The sequence below is a fragment of the Rhyacophila brunnea genome, unplaced genomic scaffold (genome assembly GCF_057557595.1).
Source record: "Rhyacophila brunnea isolate RB1 unplaced genomic scaffold, BYU_Rbru_1.0 scaffold_5, whole genome shotgun sequence".
NCBI classification, from domain to species: Eukaryota; Metazoa; Arthropoda; class Insecta; order Trichoptera; family Rhyacophilidae; genus Rhyacophila; species Rhyacophila brunnea.
The window spans coordinates 41,445,107-41,471,208 of NW_028233170.1; the positions used below are offsets into that span (position 1 = coordinate 41,445,107).

Below are 26,102 nucleotides of genomic sequence, written 5' to 3' on the forward strand. Positions count from 1 at the left end.
GCTTCAATTCATAAGATTTGAAGATTCTGAAAAATTCAAAATGAAAATTTGATTTTTATTTTTAACTCATTTCGTTTTATTTATTTAACAAAATATTCACTATTGATCATTAGGGTGATGTCTTTAGTTACCAGAGCCACCTTGCGGAAATATACGAAGCTTGCAATTTTTGAAGACATTTTATTGATCATTGACAATTTTATTTCAACTGTGTTTATTAATAAATATGTATCTGAAAACATTAAAAAGAAAAATATTTTTTATTTTAAGTCAATTGTAAAAAATGTGAATTTGTTGAATCGTACCGTACCTTAATATTACACATATTTTAAAGTAGTATTAATACCTAAAATTTAGCTTATTTAGATTTTTGACTAATTCACAGTTTTGAATTTTTTTATATTTATTTTAAAAACATCGATTTTTATAAAAATATAATTAATGTGTATAACTTGAAATCCTTTTTATTTATATGAAATCTTATTTAGGTATGATCCCAATATTGAAGCTCGATTTGATCATCAATTAAATCCGCCCGTACCAGTGTATGCCAATATCGCCCGTACAAATCCACCTAGACCAAACCACCTGCAAAAAATACTAAAATGAATAAAACAGGTGCTTTTGTGGTTATTCGAATTGCGTATCGATAGAAATTGACATACGATAATCAGTGTAATTTTAGATTTAATCCGTTGCAGCTGTTAGTAGAGTAATTCTTCTTCTTATTGTGCCATCCCCTAGCGGAGGTCAGCCACCATCAAGGCGATCTTATCTTTGTCGTTTGCAACCCAGAACAGTTCGGTGAAGCTGCACTCGTACCAATCACGGAGGTTCTTAAGCCACAAAATGTGGCGCCGTCCTCTGCTACGCTTCCTATTGATCTTTCCTTGAATGACAAGTTGGGGAATGCTGTATTTTTGTCCTCTCATAATGTGGCCGAGGTATTGTAGTTTCCTGCTTTTGATACTACGTAGAACTTCTCGATCCTTCCCCATTCGATTGATAACTTCAACATTTGTCACCCGGTCAGTCCAAGGAAGTTTGAAGATGCGTCTATACAGCCACATCTCGAAATCTTCAAGTCTCCGTGACATCTCTCGGTTTAGCGTCCATACTTCCATACCATAGAAAATAATTGAGAGCACATAACAACGTACCGTACGCAGTCTCAGACCTAGGTTAAGAACTCGATTGCTAAGGGGCGTCTCATTTTGAGAAAGGCGCTCCTTGCGATCTTAATTCTAGTTTTTATTTACTGAGACTGGTCCCATTTCTCATTGACCCATGTACCTAAATATTTATAATGGGTCACACGTTCGATTGGTATGCTGTTAATAACAAAGTAAAGTAATAAATAACTTTAAATCATCAGCTTTTAACACTTGTACTAAAAACTAAAAATTGCCGATAATACGTGTTTAATAAAATGCAGCTGCATAACTTTTACCTGAGTTCCCTAATGGAATAACTGGAATATCTACTATTTTTATATCTTTATTTTTATATAATATCTTTATTCGTATGTTTTTAATTTGTGTTGGTATCTTATATATATTAATATCATTTCTTTATTGTTTTAGCGGCAATGTCCATAATATTGTTGTTAGTACTCTATAAGTAGGTAGATATCATGAATAGTAAAATAAATGTACCTACTAATAAAATGATAAATTTGCAATTCTATGATTTGAAATAAACCAAGTTGCATAACAATCTAATAAACAATTCGGGTCCACCACACCGAGGATAAGCAACATCTATGCAAATTAAGTGTTTTGCCTTTCATAGTATTATTTATTTAGCGAAAATAGTGCCAAAATGCGTTATGGCCGTAAATAATGGCCAAAAAGTGGCAAAAGTCTATGAATAACTTTTAAATAGATTATGCAAAAGCTCTCTCGCTGCAAAACGAGTCTCGAAGGGTGTGAAATGTAAAAATTTGTGTCCTTAAACGCATTTACTTATCATATACTAGCCCAAGTAATAAATCATATTGAAGATACCTATAAAATTTTGAATGTTATATACTTAATATTAAATTAATTAATTTTAAAATAAATCAATCAATTAGTATTTTATTTCACCGCGTGTTTCACGTATATGTGATTACGATAACCCATATTTTTGAATATTTTAGTTTTAGGCATAATATGAGGTCATTTTTAAAACATTAGTCGGACGACTAAAATGTTCATCCCATTTTTTTTTATCATTTATATATCTGTCATCTTAGATGGACGTTTAAATTATGAACGTCATATTTGACTGGTTTTCTGACTGAAAAGTAATTCTCATGAGTAGCAATCAAAAAATGATTATACATTATATTTATACATAATATAATAATATATTATATTATAAAATTATGGACGCTAACTTTGGTAATATCGTGAAAAATTGAGACCTTCAAAATCTTATAATATGGATATATTATTATACATGCTTAAAATTTAATAAACTAACAAGGTGACAAACTGTTCTTTATTCAATGGGAAAACCATAAGATATTCTTTGTAGTATTAAAATAAGAATACCATATTGTGAGAAAAGAAACATAAAGCATTTAATAATATGTCATTATTCTAGGAAATATCATTGATATACCTACATACGTAACTTATACTTGACTAACCACCGAGATTGCTAGTACTATAGTTCCACCAAAATAATATTATGTTGGATATCAAATCATTAAAATAAAATTATTCCGGCAGCGGTCGATCTTTATAAAGACAGGTTATAGAATAAAAAAACTATACCGCGTTGTTTTGCCTATAAAATTTGGTAATTAAGGAAGAAAAGAAATTCACATTAAAACAGCAAAGAGTGTAGAACAATACAAATTGTAAACTCCCAATCGATATAAAAAATACATATAATAGAATATTAAGTGCTCTATAGTATACAATGGGAATTGTTTTAATAGCAATAATAATAATATACTATATAAGCTTAAAACTAACCACAAATAACACAAAATCATCAACTGTAAATACATCGTTATAACTTTTACACATTTCGACAGGTTTCAGCAAAATCAATAAATATATGTCAATATACTTCGAGATAATACAAAAAAAAGAATATTATTTGTAATGTCGTTGATATTTTAGTGGCGAAATTTATTATAAAATAAATAATGAATAAAATTGAAGTATCTCATTCTATTGTTTGAGGCAGGTCATAATAAGTAAACTCAATGGGTGTTATAAGTGGACCACTCGGGGTGATATTAAAAATTGTACCTCACAACTGCGGAAGTGCAAAGCTGTGTGATATTTTTTCCTTCCGTGCATTTACATTAAAAAGTGTTGAAATGCAAGAAAAATGTAAATTCGCATTAACATAGCAACTGGCTCGCCCCAATGCGCCCAACTTGGAAAATACTTTTGTTTATCTTTCCTGTTTTATGTTTTTTCCTAACGGATTTACAGGACAATTTTAAAAGATAATTTAAAAACTTTTATTACATTAATTGACTAAAATTTTACCAGTCATACAATAATTAAATTATTTTTTATTGAAGATAGTATAATAATACACCATGCCATTTGATAAAGTAATATCATTTATTGAATCATCATCAACCGGGGTCGATTTTCTGCTGAAAAAGGTCACCGCTTACTCTCTCCTAAATATAAATACATAATTTCAAATAATTATGGAAACATAGACAAAAAATAAAAATACTCGAGCCAATCTTGAACCAATTTTACATCTATTGGATTCAGTGAATTCAAAACAAATAGAAAAATGATGGAATGTTAAATTACAAAATCAAACGGCTTGAGAAGTAAAAATAAACAACATAATATAATATTATAGATAAGACAATATAAATTGTCACACCAAACTTGAGTGATGTTACTTTATGATTATAATATATTGTTTCTGTCATTAGAAAACCGCCACAATAGTATTATTATTTTCACATGATTTAAAAAAGTTATATTATTTTTTAAAAATAAACTTTATTTTGAAAAATCTCTGTAACCTCTGTTACAAAAAACCCTGAAAAATGATTTAAAATCACATCGTTCACTTTTTGTGTGAATAAGCTTCCAAACAATCTATGCATCATACGAATTTATTTTTAGTGCGTTATGCAAAGTATTTCAAATTCCGTCAACGGATCGATAACTAGATTTTTATTTAATCAAGGTAATGATAATAACGAGGGTATACTGACAGAAATCATTAAGTTATTAAAACAAGTTCTGAGATAATCGCAAAAAGGACTTTATTTTTTTTTTCAAAGCGTTCTCCTACGTAGATTTTTTTTACATTATAAAGACTAACCTTTATGGCAAACACAATACACGACATGTTACAAATCCTGTATTTTGTATACGCAGAACGCATTAGGTCATTATCATGCTTTCTATCACAATAAAAAAATAACAATATGATTTAATAATGTTTCTATTTTCTCACCATTATATCCTATGCCTTTGTGCGTTTTACCAGCACGTAGAGCGTAACATTGTATATATTTTGGTATTTAAAACAGAAAACAGCAAAAACTGAGTTAATGCGTTCTGTCAGTATACGCTCGATAAGATGATTACAGATGGCGTCAAATGTAAGTTATCAATGACATATTATATTATCAATAATCATAATACATATTTATTTAAATTTTCTTTCTTAACTTTCTTCTTTAAGCAATACGGTGCATGTTTGCAGTATCAGTCTTGTGCGGCTTCGTCTCGGGACGGAATAAGCACTTAAAATCACTTCTTTCAGACACATTTAAAGCGTCATGGAAAGCGGCCGTGCATATCTACGGGTGTGCATATATGACGGGTGGTGGTGGGCACTTTAACGTAATACCTATTTATTTGTATTATATTTCTCTACTACTCAATATTTTTCTATTATATGCTCTCCTCCCTTGTAAACCACTATTTTCATTACTTCACTTAACATTGACATAATAATAACATCCAATTAACTCTTACTGATACACTTAACAAACAAAACAGAACAAAATAATTATTTTTATTGTATTATGAATTAAACAATTTATTCCATCAAATAAACTAAAGTATTGTGTACCTACCTATTTACGTTCAATAATTTTAGTAACTGTCAATAATTTATCATTTTTTGTGGAAAACCATTTATTTTAATTATCCTTAGTAGCAATTAGTTAACTAAAGTAATTTATTTAATTAATAGAAAACTCATTACTGCATAATTTACGAAAATTACTTTACTTATAATATTGTAATTTTCGTGATATTTTAATATATTAATAATATTATATTACTTATAATATTATTTACTATAGGTAGATAGCTCCTTTGAAAGACATGTGCTAGAGTGTTAACTGAACTGTCGGTCAGGCATTCAAATTCTACGTCTGGTTAAAATTCTGAATAATTCTACGAGTAATTAAAAATGTTATTTTTCAATGTATGTTCAATATCTTTTTTTTGTTTTAATAAAATATTTCTTTTTGTTCATCGAATAAGATACAAGATTTGAGATTGTAATGTTTTATAATATGCTGATTTTACATAATTTGAAAACATGTATTTATAAACACTAGAAAAAATCATTTTGTAGAAAAATAATTACAAGATAAAACGATTTTTTTATGTACAATATTTTTAAATTTTCTGTTGAATCATATAAACTTGACTTGACTAGCTTAAGCGATCAAAAAAAATTGTACTTGATAGAAATATTACTGAAGTATCATATTAATTTCTATAGTAACGCACGTATATATTAATATTATTAATAATTTAGTTGCTAGGATCCACTTAGCAACCAATAATAGTTTTACTTTTTACGGATTTCTTCCGAAATAACTTTTCATACAAAACAGAATTAACTGAAAATGAAATCAATTCTACTTAAAGATGGCTAAACGTATTAAAAAATGCATTGGTATTGTGTTCTAATATATTATAAAAGTTTCAAATGTCTAGCTAGTCGGGAAGTTTGTTAAAAATCGATTGCAAGATTTGCACCGGAGAAACAACTACCGGGCAAATAAGAATACGAGCTAAGAAAAACGTTGTAAAATAGGACATCCAACGGGACTTGATCTTGCATCTGCTGGATTCGCGCTAGTATGCTTTTCCAATATTAAGCTACAGGCATATTACTAAGTACAGACGATTTAAACTTGTACTTGTTTCATGAAATGCTTATCAAATTGCATTATAATGCTGGCTATCGGTTTTAGTATATTAAATTAAGTCCCGTCGGGTATCGTATTTTTTTGTCGCATATGCATGAGATGTTTTCAAATTATGTACGTCATTCAATATCATTAACATTATAGTTTAAGCAATTGACAAAAATACATTACTCGTAGAAAATCTGTTAAGAAACGTCTTTCGAAATGCGGTCAAGATCCACATCGGAATGTAGACCATAATATGGAAACAAAATACAAGCCGATTCTAATCGAATATTACAAAACTTTTAGCAATTACAAACTGAACTACTTATTTATCAAATTTGTTACGAATTATGTTTACTTTAAAAAGACATTGAATATTCACAGCAAAGAAATACATAATTATTAGAATTATAATATTAATAATGTAATCTACAGACTTTTTATTAGTCGGCAACTATATTGATTATCAGTATCACACATGTAAGAGTAAACTATTAATTGTCTTTGCATAAGTAGACGAAGTTCTCCCTCTCATTCTGTTCAGTAACTATCCATTAATAATACTCCAATACCTTGTATTTTTGAAATCAATTTATCTGAATGAACATTACTTAAAACAGTTTTTTAATAATTTTATGTACCTAATTCGCTTGGATATATGAATATTATTTTGTAAAATGAAACTCTACTCATATTACTCACTTTTACTAGCTTACTATTTTATACAAAGTTCTTCCGTGTAGTAAAAATATGACGTAATGCACAGCCGGGTGAGATAAACAATATTTACATAACTTTACATTATGCAGAAGAGATACGCACATTTCCAACCATCGCAGTAAATTTCCCATGTGATTTTAAACTTTTCATATCAATGAAAATACGTGTACTCAATTTTCGCGGAGAAAATAAATAATGCGTAATATTTTTTTAACGGATGAAATTAGTTTTTTTGTTGTATTACAAAGACTGGCTGCTGAGAGGAGAATTATAATATTATAATTGTAATATAATATTATTATATAATTACAATATATTTATAATACAAAATATGATCGGAAATTAGTGGTAGTAAATGTAAATTTGACGTAAGGCCCATTTCACATTACACGGCGACGGTTAAAAACCGAAACGGCGCCGTATAGCAGCCATCCATTTCTACTATATTCACGGCGCCCGGACGGCCACCGCTGACGTGGTGTACGTGACCTAATACATGGCTTTACATTAAACAGTTTTAAATTGTAGGGTCAGCACAACAATCAATCACAAACTGAGCTTGTCACGAAAAAAAATCGTGCATAAACCATATAGTGTGTAAAGAGCGTTACAGTGTGAACCTTTAGATATAAGAATTAATATCAGTTGAAAATTATAAAATATGAATAAATCTATGTATGTACGCATGCGTATAAGTATATGAGCACCATATGCTCTCTTATACGTCTGTAAGATAATTTAGGTACCTATGCAGAAAGGTATTAAACCACGCAAAAACATACTGTTTGATCTGGTGTATAGCTGAAACTCCTAAGCGGACTCGACTCCTTAACTCTATGATATTCTCCGTGGTCTGAAATTCACGACACCATCAAAATTTTTAAGCTCCACATATGCATTATACACGCACACCTGAAATGCCTAAACTAAATTAGGTTCATACACATGCAATATTTTGTGGAAGCCTATAGACAGGAAGCTCGTCATATAATAATTACTGTGCTCAACCAAATTGCTTTGGATGACGATATATTCCACTTGCGTGAGGGTGAATTTACATGGTCGTCATTTATAAATTTCAAAGATATGATCTATTTTTCCTCACTCCGTGTATTAATTATCTTTAAATTTATTATGATTTTGTACATTTATTATTAGGTATACACCATTTATTTTCTACGTATATATTATCTAATTTTAATAATATTATTGCTTTATATCTAAAAAGACAAATGACACAATTCAAAACGTTAAATGAGAAATAAAAAAAAATTTGACTTCGTCCTATATTTTTTACTAACTACCATAACTTTGTCACCAAATAACTCGCGTCGATGTATTTTAGAAAAAATGTTTTTTTAAAGAATATTATTCCACAAATAACTCTGTATATAAAATTTTTCTCCAATACAGTTATTATTTAAATTGCTCTCCTGTAAAGTTGCAAATAGACACCAACGCCTTTTTCGTTTAAAGCTGTTGATGTTAAGGTTAGCATATTTTTGTATTTAAATTTTATTCATCCATACTATTAAGGGGGAGTATAGTGCTACGTCTAGCAATATAAAACAAAGCATGAAAATTAATACATTAACTGATAATAAATACATTTCTAAACGTTTCAATTAATCCATAGGTATCTAAAAACAAACTTTGAAAAGCATAATAATTGTAATTAACTATTTCTTTCATTCAACGAACAATTCACAAGATTTAAGAATGTATCATTCTAATTATTGAATAAACATATTTTTGAAAAACACTTTCTGAGAGAGTATTTTATAACCAATAGAAAAAAAATCTTTTTTGAAAAAAGTAAGCCACTTCGACGGAAAATCAAACACTGTATCTCCTGGTTATAATAATAATATACTCTCTCATAAAGTGTTTTTCAAAATTATGTATGTTTATAATAATTTTTTTTTTTATAAATCAATATTTTTTTTTTTTTGTATATGTGTTTGACTAAAAGTTTCCACTTATCATAACATACTATTTATTACCAACACGGTTATTTTTCTTATTGAAATAAATTATAATTAACTCTTTTTAATGTGTTTAAATAATTTATTGATTCTAATCTCATGATGTCACTCTTTATATTAATTACCGTACCACTGTACTTTACCTTAATTCTAAAATTAATTGTACCTAATAATTGTCGTCGTAAATAGATTTTTTTTAAGTAGGTACCAATGCCTTTTAGAAATACTGATTTCAATGGTAACATCTATTATACGACAATTATATCGTTAATCATACTAAAATAGTGCTAAGTATAAAGTAATACGAACGAACCTTTTATTTAGTATTTCACTGAAAAAATAAGTGTTTCATACCATACGCTTAGAATTGGCTGTTAATAATTATTTCATATCAATCAAATTTAATGTGTAATAATTACATAGGTACTAACCAATATAATAGGCTTGGCATAGTTAACGCACGACACCCCCTTACGACCCAAGGGGTGGTCGATAATTTCAACCCTAGCACGTCTCCTTTACAAAACCGATCACAAGGCTACCCTGGAAAGTCCTTTTTGAGGACCTTTCGTAATTCTTAGTTATCCTCCAAAATTTCCGATATATACTTTTCCTTCGAGCGAATTTTCTTACTTGTGTATTGTAAAATTTACTTTTGTACAAATAGAAATGTTTCTTTTTATTGAGGAAATGAGACCGAGTAAATTTGATTGGTAGCAATAAATAAATCACAAAAGGAAAAGCGGTAAAAGAATATGTGAAAATCGATACCTTGTATTTCTTTGTTTAGTATGAAACTAACGAAACTTTTATGGTATCAATCAATAAAGTAAGTGTTATTTATTGCTTACACGTGAAAGTAACTCCAAAAACGTATATGGTATTACCATTTATAGTCTTTTTATCAGATTCGTTCGCACCAAATAAAGATAAATAACTGATTATAAATAATTTACTTATCTAAAATCAGCTTTTTTTTTAAATACATCCAGTTAAAAGTTTTCCACGATAAAAATTAATTCAGTATATTATTATACTTAACATACGTAACTTGAAAACACCTCAGATATAATTATTATATCGACTAGAAAAAAAAAATATGTTCGAGGGGATTTCGAGGGGATTTGAACCCGTATAACTACTGGTATCGCGTCAACTGTGCAATAACCAATTATGCCACGAGCCTCCTATCTAATTACGACAATTTAAACTAGTAAGTTATACATTAAATGCTTTATTATTGACTATCGGTTTTTGTGTATTTCATCAAGGAATATCAATGACCTTGATTACTAATCGACGCCCGGCTCTAATAGATAAGAAGCTCGTAGCATAATTGGTTAATGTACAGTTGGCGCGATACTAGCGGTTATACGAGTTCAAACGCGTCGAGCATCGTATTTTTTTCAAATATGATTGTGTTTGAAGGTGTTTTCAAGTTATGTATGTTCAATATATATGGAATGTTACATTCTCAAAATCTTGTGAATTACTCGTTGAATATAAGGAATGGTTTATTTAATACTTATATTGTATTCAACAATGTGTACTAATAATGTTCATGCATGCATGTGAAACGTTGTAAGATTCATAAACAAATACGTGTTGCGCAACTTATTATTAAAAGGTGCATGTTGGCTATAATGCAAGAAGAACACAAAATAAACCACTAGATAAAAAAGGCAAACAAGAGAATGCAATAAGATAGTTGTCGGCAAACTGATAAAATGACAATGACTCAGATAATATTTTGTTGCTCAGCGAAAAGACAAGTACTGGGAAGACGCAATCACACAGTCGTACCCATAAGTATAAAACATCAACTGTTACCTAGTTAGTAGAGCACCCGTCGTTGAGGCTGCAGATCTCGGGTTTAATACCGTGGCTATTAATAAATAATTGTCTTTGTCTTTTTACTCTGTGTTTGATCCACTGTGAGTACCCAATGCATTAAACAATAGATTATAATGGTCACTTTTTTCACATTATAAAGATATATATTTTATACGTTAGAGTAGTGAGTGCTAGAATATTAGTTTTCAGATCCATGAATGTGGTTTAGAATCGTATATCAGATATGATCAAACGCTGTTTTTTTATAAGTGTATTATCTAAAATGTGTACATACCCAATGGCTAGCAAGTATGTTTACTAAAAATCGAATTGTTACAAGCTATATTATCATTGTATTTTTTTTTGTTACAGATTGACGAAACTTCATCCGCATCATGAAAATCTATACAAAATTAAGTGTATTGTTGAATTAGTAATATAAGTTTGTTATTTTTTCATATATTATTGATTTTAAAAAGTGAAATGTGATGTGAATTAACTAAATACCAAAAATGTAAACGAGTGGCTGAAATAGCACGAAACTGCTTCATTAAATTGGTAGACCACAAAAGTAGGATGTGGATAAACCAGTTCATTGTGGCAGCCATTTGTTGGCTGTTCACAGTACATCCAGTGGCTCCCATCAAGAGTGTCATGCTTGAAAAACAAGGTATGAAAAATATCATTAAAGTACTATTTTTAATTGAAAAACTCCAATGATTTCAAAAATTAAACTTCATTCAATCAATTTAGATACTATTGCTTTAAAAAAAATGTTTTATAAAACTTATCTCACGTAAAATAGACATATCTTTACTAATAATGTAATTTAAAAAAAAATCATGTTAAAAGAAGAAGCTTAAAATTTTATTGTATAGAATTTGAGGAAATAAAATAAACACATTTCTTCTTATAAATACTCTCTATCCAACAATAATATAAAATGTTATGACCAGATATCATATTCCCATACTATTATATAGCTCTGTCACTATTTTCGCTATATCATATGTGACGCTGAGCTTCAAAATCCGCTATAACACTTTTTTTAAATAATTAAGATAATATGTATATCGATAGATTCGTTATTAAAATCTCTACATGAAAATTTTATCGCCTCTTTCATAATCCGCTACGATTAACTGTCATTTATAAAACAAAATCAATGCGTCTATCAATATCCGCTATTAACACTACTGAAACATTCCAAAACTAGTTCAAAAAGTTTTTATTGATTTTCTCAACATAATGAAAAAGTGTTATATTGGGTTTTAAAACTCAGCGACACATATGCGAGTAGAATTTACAATAATTATTATAATTATGGTCAAAATTGAGAACCATGTGAGATAATATACATGTGTATCTATTGAAGAGATCGACTGATGAAAATGTCATGTAACTTAATTATAAAGCCCAGTTTTTTGAAAGAATGGAAATTATATGTATGTGATATTCTGTCATATCGCCTTCAATCTCTTTTTTTTGTCATGAAAAACAATAAAAAATATTGAAAACATTATATGTATATCACTAAGGACAATTAATAATTATAATATTACATAAAAAATCCAAGAAGATTAACTTGAAATGTAATATACTCCAAATATAGTATTTGTAACATAACCTCTAATCATTTTTATGTGATCAATAACTGCCAAGTAATACATAAATGTATTTTATAAATTATCATGAATTGTCACACGTTTACAGGGAATCTTTGAAAAATAAGCAATTCAGTGCAACATAAGCGTTTGAACTTTTATAAAATGTAGTCAATATAAGGTCACTGTTCTGGCAGAAGACGCTAATTCGAAAAAATGACATATTGAGTTAGTTATACTAAAATGTTCCTTATTTCAAATATTACCGTCTGGAAACCTTCTTAATAAATAAACAGTCTTAAAGTTTTAAAGTCATCCTTTTTACGATTACCTAATATACTCACATGATAGACCATTTCAAACATTTTAACAACTTCAAAGTCAAATTACTCAAAAGTAGCATTCTCCAGTTGGTGTGTTCTGCCAGAACAGAGACGATCAATTTAATCGCCATAAAATATTTATTTACTATATCAACTGATCTACTTGATAACATTATAAATGAAAAAAAAGTAAACCAAAGGTTCTCTTAAAAATAAACTCTGTAAAAATATTATAAATTAAGTTTACATTTTAATACAATTCACATTGCACAGTATAAGAGTACTTTAGCTTTTAGATAACATAAATTTCCACTAAAAATATTTAATTCGATAATACAGTTTAGTTCAATAAATAAACATGTATTTTTAAACATTGATTGCAATACACGATACGTTTATTTGGACAAGTTGTTAAGTCAATAAGTATTGTATCATATTATTATACAAGAAATTGACTTGAGAAATATTTCATTTTATTTTTATTAAAAAAAAACTATAAAAACGATTTTTCACGATATTAAACATCAAACACGTAGTTACTTAACGAAAATACAAACAAATCCTTAAATAAATCAACCTTACGGCGTGGATTTTCTCTGCTTTGTAAAAAACATCTTAAATATATTATTAAGTATGTACTATACTTTATTCAACAAAGACTTCTATGATATTTCTACAAAGGAAACAAATTTTTGAGATAAAATCTTTTACATTTTTCCAGCGCTTAGCGCCAGCTCAAATGTCGAAGCAAATCCTCGAGTTGGGAAGGTATTTAGCAGGAATTTAAGGTTTTCAAGCTTCCAGTTAGGACAACCGATAAGTGCCTTCAGCCGTAAAGCGCCAAAAACGAAATGGTTGCTTTTTTATTGAGTGTCTGCAATCTTTAAATATTTGGGTGATACCTAACCAAATTTTTGCCATATATTTATTTTTATGTTATACATAATTTGGTTTTAATAAAAAAAGGTTTTCTCGGAGATATAATACGCGAGAAAATCAATAAATGCTATGATATAAAATATTAATATTTTTCGATATTATTCAAATGTCGCCAATTTTGTAAATTTATTAAAGGTATTTTTATTATTATTTTGGAATAAATTAGAGTTTTTGCATCCAAAAATAGATGACATTTATTTATTGAACTCATTTGATATAATGCAGTATATTTATTATTGAAATTTTAAAGGAAACTGACGTATTACATCCTTTTCTGCACCGGAGTCAGTAGTTAATATTTTTTTAATATAATCAATCCATCTGAAATAATTTAATGTATATTATGTGAGCTACTAGTTGAATCAGGGGTTGACGATAAACCAAAATAATTTATAATACTAATACTATCGACCGATGGTAGTTGATAGAATTGGAAAAATGCATTGTATTCTTAATTTAAATAAAATTAAAGAAAACATATTTTAAAATATAGGCAATAAAATAATATTTTTTTACGATTAATAGCATTTAAGGCTTTAAAGAAACTATTTACATAGTAAATTATCTAATAATAATTTTAAATGGAGAAATACAGTGGTAAGAGCTACTTAATGCTATTCTGTAGACTTGTAGCGAGCACGATTCTCATAGAATCTAGTACTCGCTGGCACAGGACCAGAGCACCATTTGAGTAGCGTCGCTTTAATGGTGTATTATGACGCTTACGTGGAAACCAAGCGTCGGCAAAAAGAACGCCCCATCGCTCGTAAAGTGTGGCCGCAAAAATGGGGCCCCAGGGACCTCCGTGCGGTGAGATTGTTCAAAATTGACCGGCACTTAATTCTGACACTAGTGAAAGCTTTCGGACTACGTACGTTACCTGAATGCAAATTTATTGGCAAATTAATTCTATAAATAGAAAAGAACTCCCGTCGGATGAAATCTCTTTTTGATTTTTTATTTCTACTCCGGCGAATATAATATATTCTGTACATCATAGTTAGTTTACCGTATATACAAATTTGTAGTATATTAGTGAAGTACGGACTTCTTTACCTAAATTATCATATTATCTTTCAAACCAATTATATGAGTTTTCATATCAGAAAATTAAAATTTAGAAAACCCAAAACTCCATATACATCAAGTGGCTAAAAGATCCAAAATTACATTTTACGTTTTCATTAACATATAATATATTGGCTCTTCATAGTTATTCTTAGGTAATCATCAATGTTACTATTTCCTATTCACTCACTGAACATCGATTTTTTAAATTAGCTTTGACGAGACGAAAACGAAGATGAAACTATTAGCACAAAACTTTGAAGCTTAAACATTATAGGATACCGACACGCACATTTTTTTTAAATCAATCTTAAAACATAGCTTGGTTATAAAATAAAACGCAAAGTAAAAAAACAAAATATACTCGTAGCTTGGTTAGAAAATAATACGGATATTTAAATTTTTTTAAAGGAAATAGATCTTTTGAAAGTAGAAGTTCATTCGTTTTAGAACTTAGCTGATTTAAAAAAAACGAGGTTTTGAATGACACGTCTACTGTCCAATCCATTCCCATTTCATGAACTTATTGACCTCTATACAATCGCATAATGTTGTGTACTTCTAAATTTATTAATATATTTTGCTAATTTTACTACAATACGTCCAAAACACAACTTTCCGTATCATTCAAATATTAGGCTGAACTGATTCAATGACCAAAGATTGAATTCACTATCACTCACTTAACCTGACATAAGTTTCAACTAATCTACATACTATAGAGTCTAACAATCTTTTCAAAATATTAGGGCTTTATATGATATTGCATTTAACCAAAATAAAATGTATCAATCACTAGTTATTTTTATTCTTAAATACAACCTCGAATAGTTTTACTATATTCAATTTTCTTTTTTTATTTACAGATTATTCATACATAATAATGTTTGGATATTTATATATCACGCGAGTCTCTTGAAAAGTATTTATATAATATATTCTGCCCTACTAAGTATAAAGGCAGTGTTTTAGTGAAATGAGAACCAAAGTTTTAAACTAGCCTGTTTCTTATATTATTTAAAATAATTATTGGGTTGTTTTGACATAACTACACAAAAGTATATTTAGAGAGTATATCAAAACAATTTAATAATTATCTCTTAATATATACTGTCTTTGTGTAATTATTTAATAAAAATCCGATAATTTTAGATAATATAAGAGAAAGGGTAGTTTAAAAATATGTTTTTTTTATATCATTTTCTACTTCAATATGAAAATAAAATTTTATTTTTGAATCGGAAACGTTTATTATGTCCCTAATATAATTGTATATACCTCTAGCATAACATTCTCGATTTTAAAATAAAAAAATGAATAAGTAGACATATTTTATTATGTAAAATTGCTGCATATTACTTCAGTAGTTAAATTACAACATTTGGAAAATATAATATTCAAATAGAAACATAGCTTATTAAATTTGATACTTATAAAAAGGTTATTCAAAGCTTTCACTTCTTTGGAAACTTTAATTAGATGCAGTATATAAACTTATTTATTTTAAACTACCCTAGAACTTTTATAGCAACAAAAATGGGTATTATAGCGTAAAATAAAATATCGGTTTTAAAAAATATGTTTTTAAGATTTATCACTGGAAAAAATAGTGCAAATAAATAAGAATGTGTATTCTTATTTATTTCTCAAACTAGTTTACAAAAATATAATTAGTAGTTAATTTATAGTAAGAGCCATATTATGTTAAAAATCACCGAAATTAGATATGATACCTAAAGCATCTATCGGTTAGGTATATATTTTTTCAAAATCATTTATTAAACATGGTTTAATAAAATTTATACGATCATAGTATGTATCATCATCATCATCATTAGCCTGAATCTATCCACTGCTGAATGAAGGCCTCTTCAAGCTGCTTCTACTTCTCTCGGTCCTGTGCATTGCGTTGCCACGTACTTCCGTAGAACTTTATCATTTCATCGATCCAGCGTCTTCTAGGTCCACCTTGCGGACGTTTTGTACTTCTTGGATACCACTGGATGACTAGATTTGTCCAACGATTGTCTTTTCTTCGAGCTATGTGTCCAGCCCATCTCCATTTAAGGCTTTTAATAAACTCTATTACATCGCAAACCCTCGTCTGCTTTCTTATCCACTCATTCCTCTTTTTGTCCTTTCGAGTTATGCCCACCATGGACATGGATGAAGTTTCTGGATCTCTCTTTTACTTAGGGTCCATGTTTCACACGCATATGTGATCACGGGAAGCACACACTGGTTGAACACTTTGTGCTTTAGGCACAGTGGAAGGTCACTTTTGAAGAAATTATTCAGGCGGTGTATGTATGTACGACAATAATAAATTCAATTAAAAAATATTGTTCCGTAACTGTGCTTTTAAATAAGTTGTAATTTGTTTGGTAAAATTCTGTTGATCAAATATATTGATAAGGAAGAAACATGTTCAACTAATTTCCAAAAAGGATCTAAACATACATTTAAATGCAACATTCTACTCCATATTAAATTTATTTATTTATTTTATTTATTTATTTATAAAAAAGAGTATTACGGCATTACAGCTTTTGGCCAATGCGCCATAATACATAATACATATAAATATATAAAAATATCTTAATTACAAATAACAACTAATATGACAAGAAAGTGGAAAAGACAGCATGTGTAAATATTAAAGAAATATGACAATATATACAATTATAAATTTATCCTATTTAAAACGTCTACAAACATTATATAATTAATAAAAAACAAATCAACCTTTATGGTGCCATCAAATAAGCTAATTGCACGATACACAGCATCATGAAACATAACATCTGTCCTGCGACGAGGTATCTTGAAGACCGTGGAGCTGCGAGTGATATTGGTGGGAACATGAAAATTAATATTTGCCAGTATATGCGGATTGTAAATGAACCCACGAAGAAGTAAAAAGAAATGCTTTAAAAGAACAATCACTCTTCGGGTAGACAGGGATTGCATTGATAGCATACCCAGAAGAAAACGAGTCGGGAAATTCATTTTATTGTCATTATCATAAGGAAAGAACCCGTATGTTCTTAAGTAGAGAAATCTAAGAAATCTATTGTGGACTCGATCCAGCTTAATTGTGTGCATGAACCTATTAGGACTCCAAATAATGCTGGCATATTCAAGAATACTCAACACAAATGATACGTCTTAATACTAATATTTAATATTTTAATTCACCATAATACTAATAATTAATAGTGTATTATGTACCTACTGTTATTTGTATAATATTTTCTTAAGATATGTACTACCCTCAGGCAGTACGTACCTAAGCTATCTCAAGTAAAGTTACAACATAAATTGTTCGTTTGAGTTTATAATCTCTTTTTATTTGTGTGCCATATCCGTTATCAGACGTCGGCGATGAATTTGGCCATTTGGCCCCTGTCCGTCGCTGCTCTGAATAGGGATGGAGTGCTGAGCTCAAACCAGTCCCTGAGGTTTTTGAGACAGGACGTTCTTCTTCTACCAGGACCTCGCTTACCGGAGATCTTCTCTTGAATGATGATGTTTTATCAGCCATATTCATTTTCCTGGGAAAAATACTCCAGTGGTTTTCCCGTGCCTTCTGGAGGAATATTTATCGACTTTCCAGTCTAGATCCGCCGTATTTTGTTTTCTTTAACAGGGTGACCTCGTGAAGGATGTGGTAACTGTGCCACACGCGGAAGGTCTTGAAAAGGGATAGTCTAAGGATCTAAAGTAATTTAGATCTATATTCGCATCACCTTTTCCTGAAGAGTAGTGAGGACCAGTAACTTATTAATTAGTAAAGGTGCTACCCCTCCTACTTTACTTAACCTCATAATATTTAAATTATTTTTAATGATTTGTGGTAGGAAACGGAATAAAAAAATATAATAGGTTACGTGAGAATTATTTTGTGAATATTATTTTTTTTATTAAATCATCATCAATCAACACCACATTAATAAACGCTGAATGTCTAGTTTATTTTGTTTTATATACGATGATCAATAAAAACGACTCTTTTAAAAAAAATGTTTTACGTCTTTTGCTCATGTTGAGAACATTTGAAGTCTTAAAAACTAAATATTCCCTAAAGTTTCAAACAGTAAAAATATTTTCACATTCTTATAACTGGCTTTTTTTAAAACTAATTTAAAACTTTCCCCTCAGTTTTTACATCAACAAAAATAAGAATAAAATAAAATTTACATATTTTAAAGAATTTAAGATTTAAAAAAGAAAATTAAATCATCGAAATTAACATCTTCATAATCATTATTGTCGCTAAAGTTAGTTTCCTAGATGAGTGGTGATTAAATCCTTAAGAGCACTGTAAATTAAGGAGAGAACCATTTTATTTTCAAAAAGAAATAATAAATATAAAGAGAAAACGCCATTGCTAGTCGTTAGCGGTTGGTAAGAAAAGGGTGTCCACTTTCTATCTTTTTATATTAAATATTTACAATCAATAAATAATAAATTTATATTTAAGAAAAGTAGAGTTACTTTTAAAAAAAATACGTGCATAGCTTACTGTTTTTAAATATTGACGTTATATTATATTATAAGTAGTAGAAAAAATTTGTAAAACATATTTTTCAACTATTTATGACATATCATAAAGTTATATTATTATAAGCTATTTTGTAAAATATTTAATCCTAAATCCATAGTATTAATTATTTTATTATGAAGAGTTTCGTCCTGATTAAAATAATAATTTTATATCTTTATTTTTATTTATAGGAGTGCTAAAATAAAGTATCTTTGAAATTAATTGTATCAAATTTATCTGCCTTACCTTTTTAATAGATATCGGTTTAGGAAATTGAATATTATTCCAGATATAATATTATTATTTTATGCTATAGAAAATGGACTTTACATGCAATATAAGTAAGATTTATATGCTATGCGTGTAAAGATTTTTTTATATTTCATATTATTTTTCACTACATTAGACTATGTGGTCCAATGATAAAAGTATAGTAAAACAGTAGTGCAGCAGTAGAAATGAAACAATCACATAAATACCACCAAATACATCCGATTAATTGACATAAAATGATTATGACTAGTACGCAAATTTACAAATATTATCATGTATTAAAAATTGGATTTAAAAAATGTCCAAAGCGGGTTTTGTAAAATTTCTGAAGCAGATTCTGTAACTCGACGACTAAAATATAAAATAAGTTATGTTATATTCTAATATTTTCACAGATTTACAATCTAAAAAGAAAACAACCGTTTTATGAATTCGGGTATTATATTGAAAATACCACGTCAATTCTTTGAGTTATTTTTTTTTAATTCACCTGGATTGTATTTAACAAATAAGTATACATCCAAAGTGAGCATGCAATATTGTATACATAGACAAATGGTGAATATAATCCGTAGATGGTTACTGTCTTGTTAGCCTACGCAAGATATAAGCAACATGGGGTACTTTATGCACTACTATAGACATCCACGGCTGGATAATTATCTTTACTCACAACAGAATATTGATTATATTAGATTACCAGTCTTCTATGAGTGCAGAGCTTTAATATTTTGTAACGAAGTATTATAGCTTCCTAGAGTCCTTCTGAAAATTTTACGCTACCGTAGTTAATTAATTTACTTTGAAAAGTCTCAAAATATGGCCACTGCAATAATTTCATTGCAAGAGCCTTATTCTATTTTTTATTCTGTTGTTCAAAGCATCGTCACTAACGTAGCCTCAGGCCAGCGACCCACAGCCAGCAGTCTTTGTCCGCCTTTAAAAGAGCACTAATGGATTATGCAAAGTGACTTAATTTGTGTATTTGTAATCACTGTTTATTTCTCCGGGTGCCAGGGCAAAGCGGAGATTCGATTAGACCCGTATATTTTAAGAATAATCGCAACGTTGATTATTCCATTCGGTTGATTTGCTGCATTGCAAGAATCATTAATTGACCCTGAATCAAACAAGTAGAACTATTTTGAGAGATAACGGAAAACGAAAATACCATATAAAAACACTTGTCGTAAATTATAATAAAAGCTCATTATAAAAACAACCTATTATAATTTAAATTTAAATTTATTTATTTTACATATTGTGGACATTACAAATTATAAATTTAAGACGTTCACAACATGACATTTAGAAACAAATAAATATTATTAAAACAGTACTAGGTACATAAAAAAGAGATAGATCAGTATTAACTTATTCTACAGTAGAAATATGTACTTAAATACAAAAAAAATATATATATAAAGTATATAGGTACAAGGAAGTACACCAGATGAGTTAAGCAGACCCTATTTTAAGAATTTATAAAACGACATCCACCTATACTCATCCTCACGTAGATCGAATATATCAACATCCGAAGCAATTTGGTTGAACAGAGTTATTGCCCTCCCAATTGGCATCACCAATAGCAGATTAGTTCTGCTCCTCGGCAGAACAAACAACTGATGCTCCCGATTTCTAAGATAGTTATCAATACTACCAAGAATGGCAGAGTTCTCATTCACACCACGTATAAGTCGTATAAGTCGTCGTAAAATACGTGGCCAAATATTGATATCTTCTAGCACTTAAACTACAGTATGTAAGCATACCTAAGAAAAAGTCAGTTGGATAAAACTACGGATATTATCCATATAACCTTAAATAAAGGAGTCTCAAAAATTTGATCGTTATATGAACTTAATACTTTGCATTGATTTTCTGGCTCGGGAAAGCTTATTTAAAATATTATATTATTTGAAAACCAACATGACTTTTGTAATGTTACATATTAGGCTACTAAAAGACCATTAATGTACATGGTTTACATACAACCATTCTCCAGGATTTTTTCTTAAGTTATCTACGTCTTTCTTGACGATGTAACCCTGTCTATTCTGTAGGAGTCTAAGTGGGACCGATATTCCTTTATAAGCCTTATGGAGAATTCTAGATTCACTAGATAGCATGTTCTTGTTTCTTTGTCAGACTCTACGTTTGTTTTATAATAATGATAATAATATTTAAAAAAAAAAAAAAAAAAAAACCTCGAGTTTCTCGATAGAAGGTTTTTCTTCGACATTTTTTACCAATAAAATATTTTTGAAATTGGCTCTAAGGAGTGGGTTTACGAAGAATAGTTGTAGTTGTTCAACTCATTTTGTTCTTTATCAGAATAATTCTTAACGTGACGGAATCAGATACGGCATTTGAACCCGCAATCCAAGACTCAGAGGCGGACCCATACGTTGACTACATCGATGGCTTATTATTATATTATAATAGAATATATAATTATATCTATATTTATTTAAATATCAAGTTTTTGATTGATAATATTAAAATTCTCTTATGTAAATAATTAATCATAATAGAAATGATTTTTTTTCGCATTCAACATAATCTGAAAAAATAATTTTCATTTCAAGAAAACGTCAATTAATTACAAAATTATTATTATATAAATTGTTCACAAATTTAAAAAAGTAATGTTTAACCTAGCGTTCATAGTAACAAAGTGTCCACCTAAAAATATTTTACCTGCAGATTCAAAATTAAGTAACTTAGTAAAATTATATATTTTTCTTTTCAGTGTATATTTAATATTATGTCTAACTTGCACCCAATAGGTCGAACCAATGGCTTTGTCGAAAGAAAAAATATCTTCTTAAGTTGCGATCCCACATGTGGAATTTATGATCAACTCTCTGACGAATGTTCAACAATATATAATCAAAAATCAACAAAAAAAATGTCTCTACATTATTAAGTTTAATTTTTAGCTGTTATCAAGATAGCGTTATTTTATTTATCTAAATATTTGCTAGTCTGTATTCAATGTACTGAAAGTAGAAAACATTTAAAAACATACAAATAATATAATAATAACAAATAACAGTTTATATGACTATTTAAATTGTGTGCGTTTTCATAAATTAATATAGTTAATATATTTTTTTTCGACCATGTCCGATCCTCATATAATCATATGGTCCTCCACAGAGTAGAGGATTGTATTAAGTAACATATTTTGTTTTTTACAAGAAATGGATGTCAGCCACTTGTTTAACCTGTTAGGTCCATCCCTGACTCACACACAAATTGAAAAACAATATGTGTACTTGGCAGACCCAGGATTCGAATCTGCAACCCACGGCGTTATATTTCAACGCTTAAGCCGAGCAGCCACCGTGGGCGTTTTTATATATAATTTATATAATTTGTTATAAATGTGTGCGTAATATTATACGTTTAGTATCAATTAAATATAATTTAGAGTCAATGAAACAACATCTCTTAAAGGATTTTCTTCCATTAAATCTTATTTTTCGCATCGTTGTCAATATGTCGAGTACGCTGGGTGTGCATCTGAAGTCTTTCAAACTCTTTCAGGTGTTCCCCAAGGATCAAATCTTGGACCAATTATGTTCCTCATATTTATCAATGATATAGTTAAAGCCATGGATGGAGTAGAATTTTTACTTTTTGCGGATGATTTGAAATTATATGCACCAATTCGGAATGAGTTGGACTGTTGCATGTTACAGAGAAATCTCTGTTCAATTGAAAGTTGGTCAAAAAAGAATAAATTAGAATTTAATACTGACAAATGCTTTTGTATTACTTTTTCTAGGTCAAGAACTCCGATTAAATACAATTATATTATGTCAAAAAATTCTTTAAAACGTCAATTTGAGGCGAAAAATCTTGGGATAATTTTTGATTCTTCATTATCCTTTCACTCGCATATAACTTCCACGGCTCTACGTGCGAGTAAGCTTCTAGGATTCATCATGCGACAATCCAAACCATTCAAGAGTCCTAATGTATTACGTACACTCTACGTCTCATTAGTGCGTAGCATTCTTGAATATGGGTCGATTATCTGGTGTCCTTATGAGGTTTCCTATAAGCTTATTTTAGAACGCGTCCAGAAGAAATTTCTTCGATGTCTTTATTTTAAAACATTTAACTATTTTCCTTTCGATAATTCGTCAGATGATTATTTTCCGACTGCCTTTCTACAAGGCATGCTTACTTTTCACTCTCTTGAATCTCGTCGGTCTCTTCTGCTGTTGAAACACTTTTGCCTGTTATCGCGAGGGATGGTTTCCAATCCCGGTGTCCTAATGAATTTGAATTTCCATGCGCCTGTCAATTACCTACGTGGTCGCAGTCATGATTTATTCTGGATTGGAACCGTTTCCTCGCGTCAAGCCTATCAGGCACCATTAGCGAGGGGTGCAAGACTAGTAAATGCGCTCCCTAAAGACATAGACATTTTCAATGATGTACTTTGCATTTTATTTTTGAAACTGTATTTTTCTGTATAAAATTGTATATTTTCCGCTCTCAAAAATTATATTTTTCTGTATTAAATTATACTTAAGTATGTTTTGATTATATATTTTTTTTTGTTATTATTATTGTTATTATATATATATTTCTTTTTCTATATTCTCTTCTCTCTTGTGAGGGTAATGTTTGACTTATAATGTAAATCTCATGTTGTGTACGTCTTGAATTTAGATTTGTTATGTCCACAATGTTTTGTATTCTTAAATAAATAAATAAATAAATAATAACTCACAATCAAATTCTATGAAAATATAAAAGATCTCATCAAGTTAATCATTTTTTTTTTCAAAATTTGGTTCTCACTTATAAATTTATTTTCTATTTTTATTCAACAGACAGTAAGTTGATCAACAAAAAATCCAAACGTATTATAATGGAACGATAATGCATTTATAAATAAAGTGAAAGATATTCCAGAATTAAGAGTATTTATTTTTGTAATATCAATACTCCGTCTGTCGATTACTGTAGTATGTTCATATGTCTCTGCATTATACACCATACAAAGCATAATATGTATTAATTCTTTTGCAACCGGTTGCAATTGCAATAAAAAATAGAAAACATCGACAATTAAAACATTAATGACTGAATTGCATAATGCATAATTGACTGAAGTGAGAAATTAATTTTCTGTTAAATTTTTTAAACCCACAAATGGACTTTTAATGTAGCCTGTCTAGTATTTAGAATCGAGTATTTAATATTACAGTGAGTTTTATATTAAATCTCAGCATTTATAGTCACCTAAGAAATCCGTTTTTAGGTGCATTATGATTTCATATAGGGTAATTTAATATCTTTATTTTTTTCAGTATCATTTTACAAATCCTGATGCAATGACATAGTATTATAAAATCAAATACTTAAAAATGTAAATCAAATCTTTTTTTGTGTGTTTTTTGCACAATTATTAATTAAAGTTTTTAACAAAAAAATGACAAAAGAATGATTGGAGAAAAATATTTTTTTTTTATTTTGATTTATTTTATTTTATTTACAATTGTTAGGTATGTGCACCTACATATAAATATAAATAATTACATTAAGGATACAACAAATTAAAATAATAATAATAGTCTAGTATGTAAATATTATGTATGCATATCGCGAATAATAAAGCTAATATAATAATGATGGAGTTATAAATATACATATCTTATTTTATATTAACAGAAACTATAGATAGTGCATTGGGAACAAAACTATTTTAGCATGTTTGGATCTTGTTATTCTTATTTTATTAAGAGCAACCAACATAAACATTCAATGAAGGTTGCCATAATTAGTGTAGGTATATATTATAAAATAAAAATAAAAAGGAAATTAAAACTAGTACAGAAAAAAACTTTAAAAATTATTAAGTAGGTACATAAATAAAAAATAAGGGAATGAAAACAAAAAAAATAATAATTGAATTCACTGATATATAATCCACATTATTGTTATGACGAAATTTTATGTTCAATTTCAATAGGTACTTAATTTTACAAATTATAGTTTTAGCAAAATATATTATTTAGTTGAAAGACTTTATATTAAAATTTATTTTCCTACTTAGAAAGGTTTCTCATTCTGAAGCATTATAAGAAATTATGATTTAATATAATATGACTACCTTTATAATACTTTGAAGCAGTAACTAATTTAAAAATAAGTTATCTACCTGTACAAACATATTTTAGTGTGTGATAATTAAATAACTTACTTGTTTATTAAAATAAATTAACGCATTAAAATCTTAGAATTACAATCAAATTTTAATAACCTTACATTATAAAGTCTCGGCTTATTAAATGTCTTTTTGTATATCAGAAACGATGCTAATATTCCTATTATTAAATTTAGAATACATACATCATCATTTTCATTGTACAGAAAAATTAACAACTCCTTATAAAAATAAGTAGGTACTCGTACATAAAAATAAAGCTTCATATTTTAATATTTTCATAATAATATTTTTATTTATTACAGTTCGCACAGTGGACGTCCAAGCTGTTGAAGGAAAAAAAGCAGAATTACCCTGTGACATATCCTCAGGACATCAGGATAAAGTTCACATGGTTTTCTGGTTCCGCGACGATGCTGGAATACCTCTCTATAGGTAAGCATGATGCTTGTTACTACATTTTAATATTTAAATAT

The 26,102-nt window shown here is 28.8% G+C and overlaps 1 protein-coding gene across 1 annotated transcript in view; it reads left to right on the forward strand.

Moving 5' to 3' along the window:
* The first annotated feature begins 11,082 nt into the window (after nucleotides 1-11,082).
* LOC147066431 (kin of IRRE-like protein 1) overlaps nucleotides 11,083-26,102 on the forward strand; it is a 272,466-nt gene continuing 257,446 nt past the window's right edge. The window contains exons 1-2 of the mRNA XM_085955539.1: nucleotides 11,083-11,350; nucleotides 25,932-26,061. Coding sequence (XP_085811665.1) covers nucleotides 11,257-11,350; nucleotides 25,932-26,061 — 224 coding nt within the window. The 5' untranslated portion in view covers nucleotides 11,083-11,256. The remainder of the gene's footprint in view (nucleotides 11,351-25,931; nucleotides 26,062-26,102) is intronic.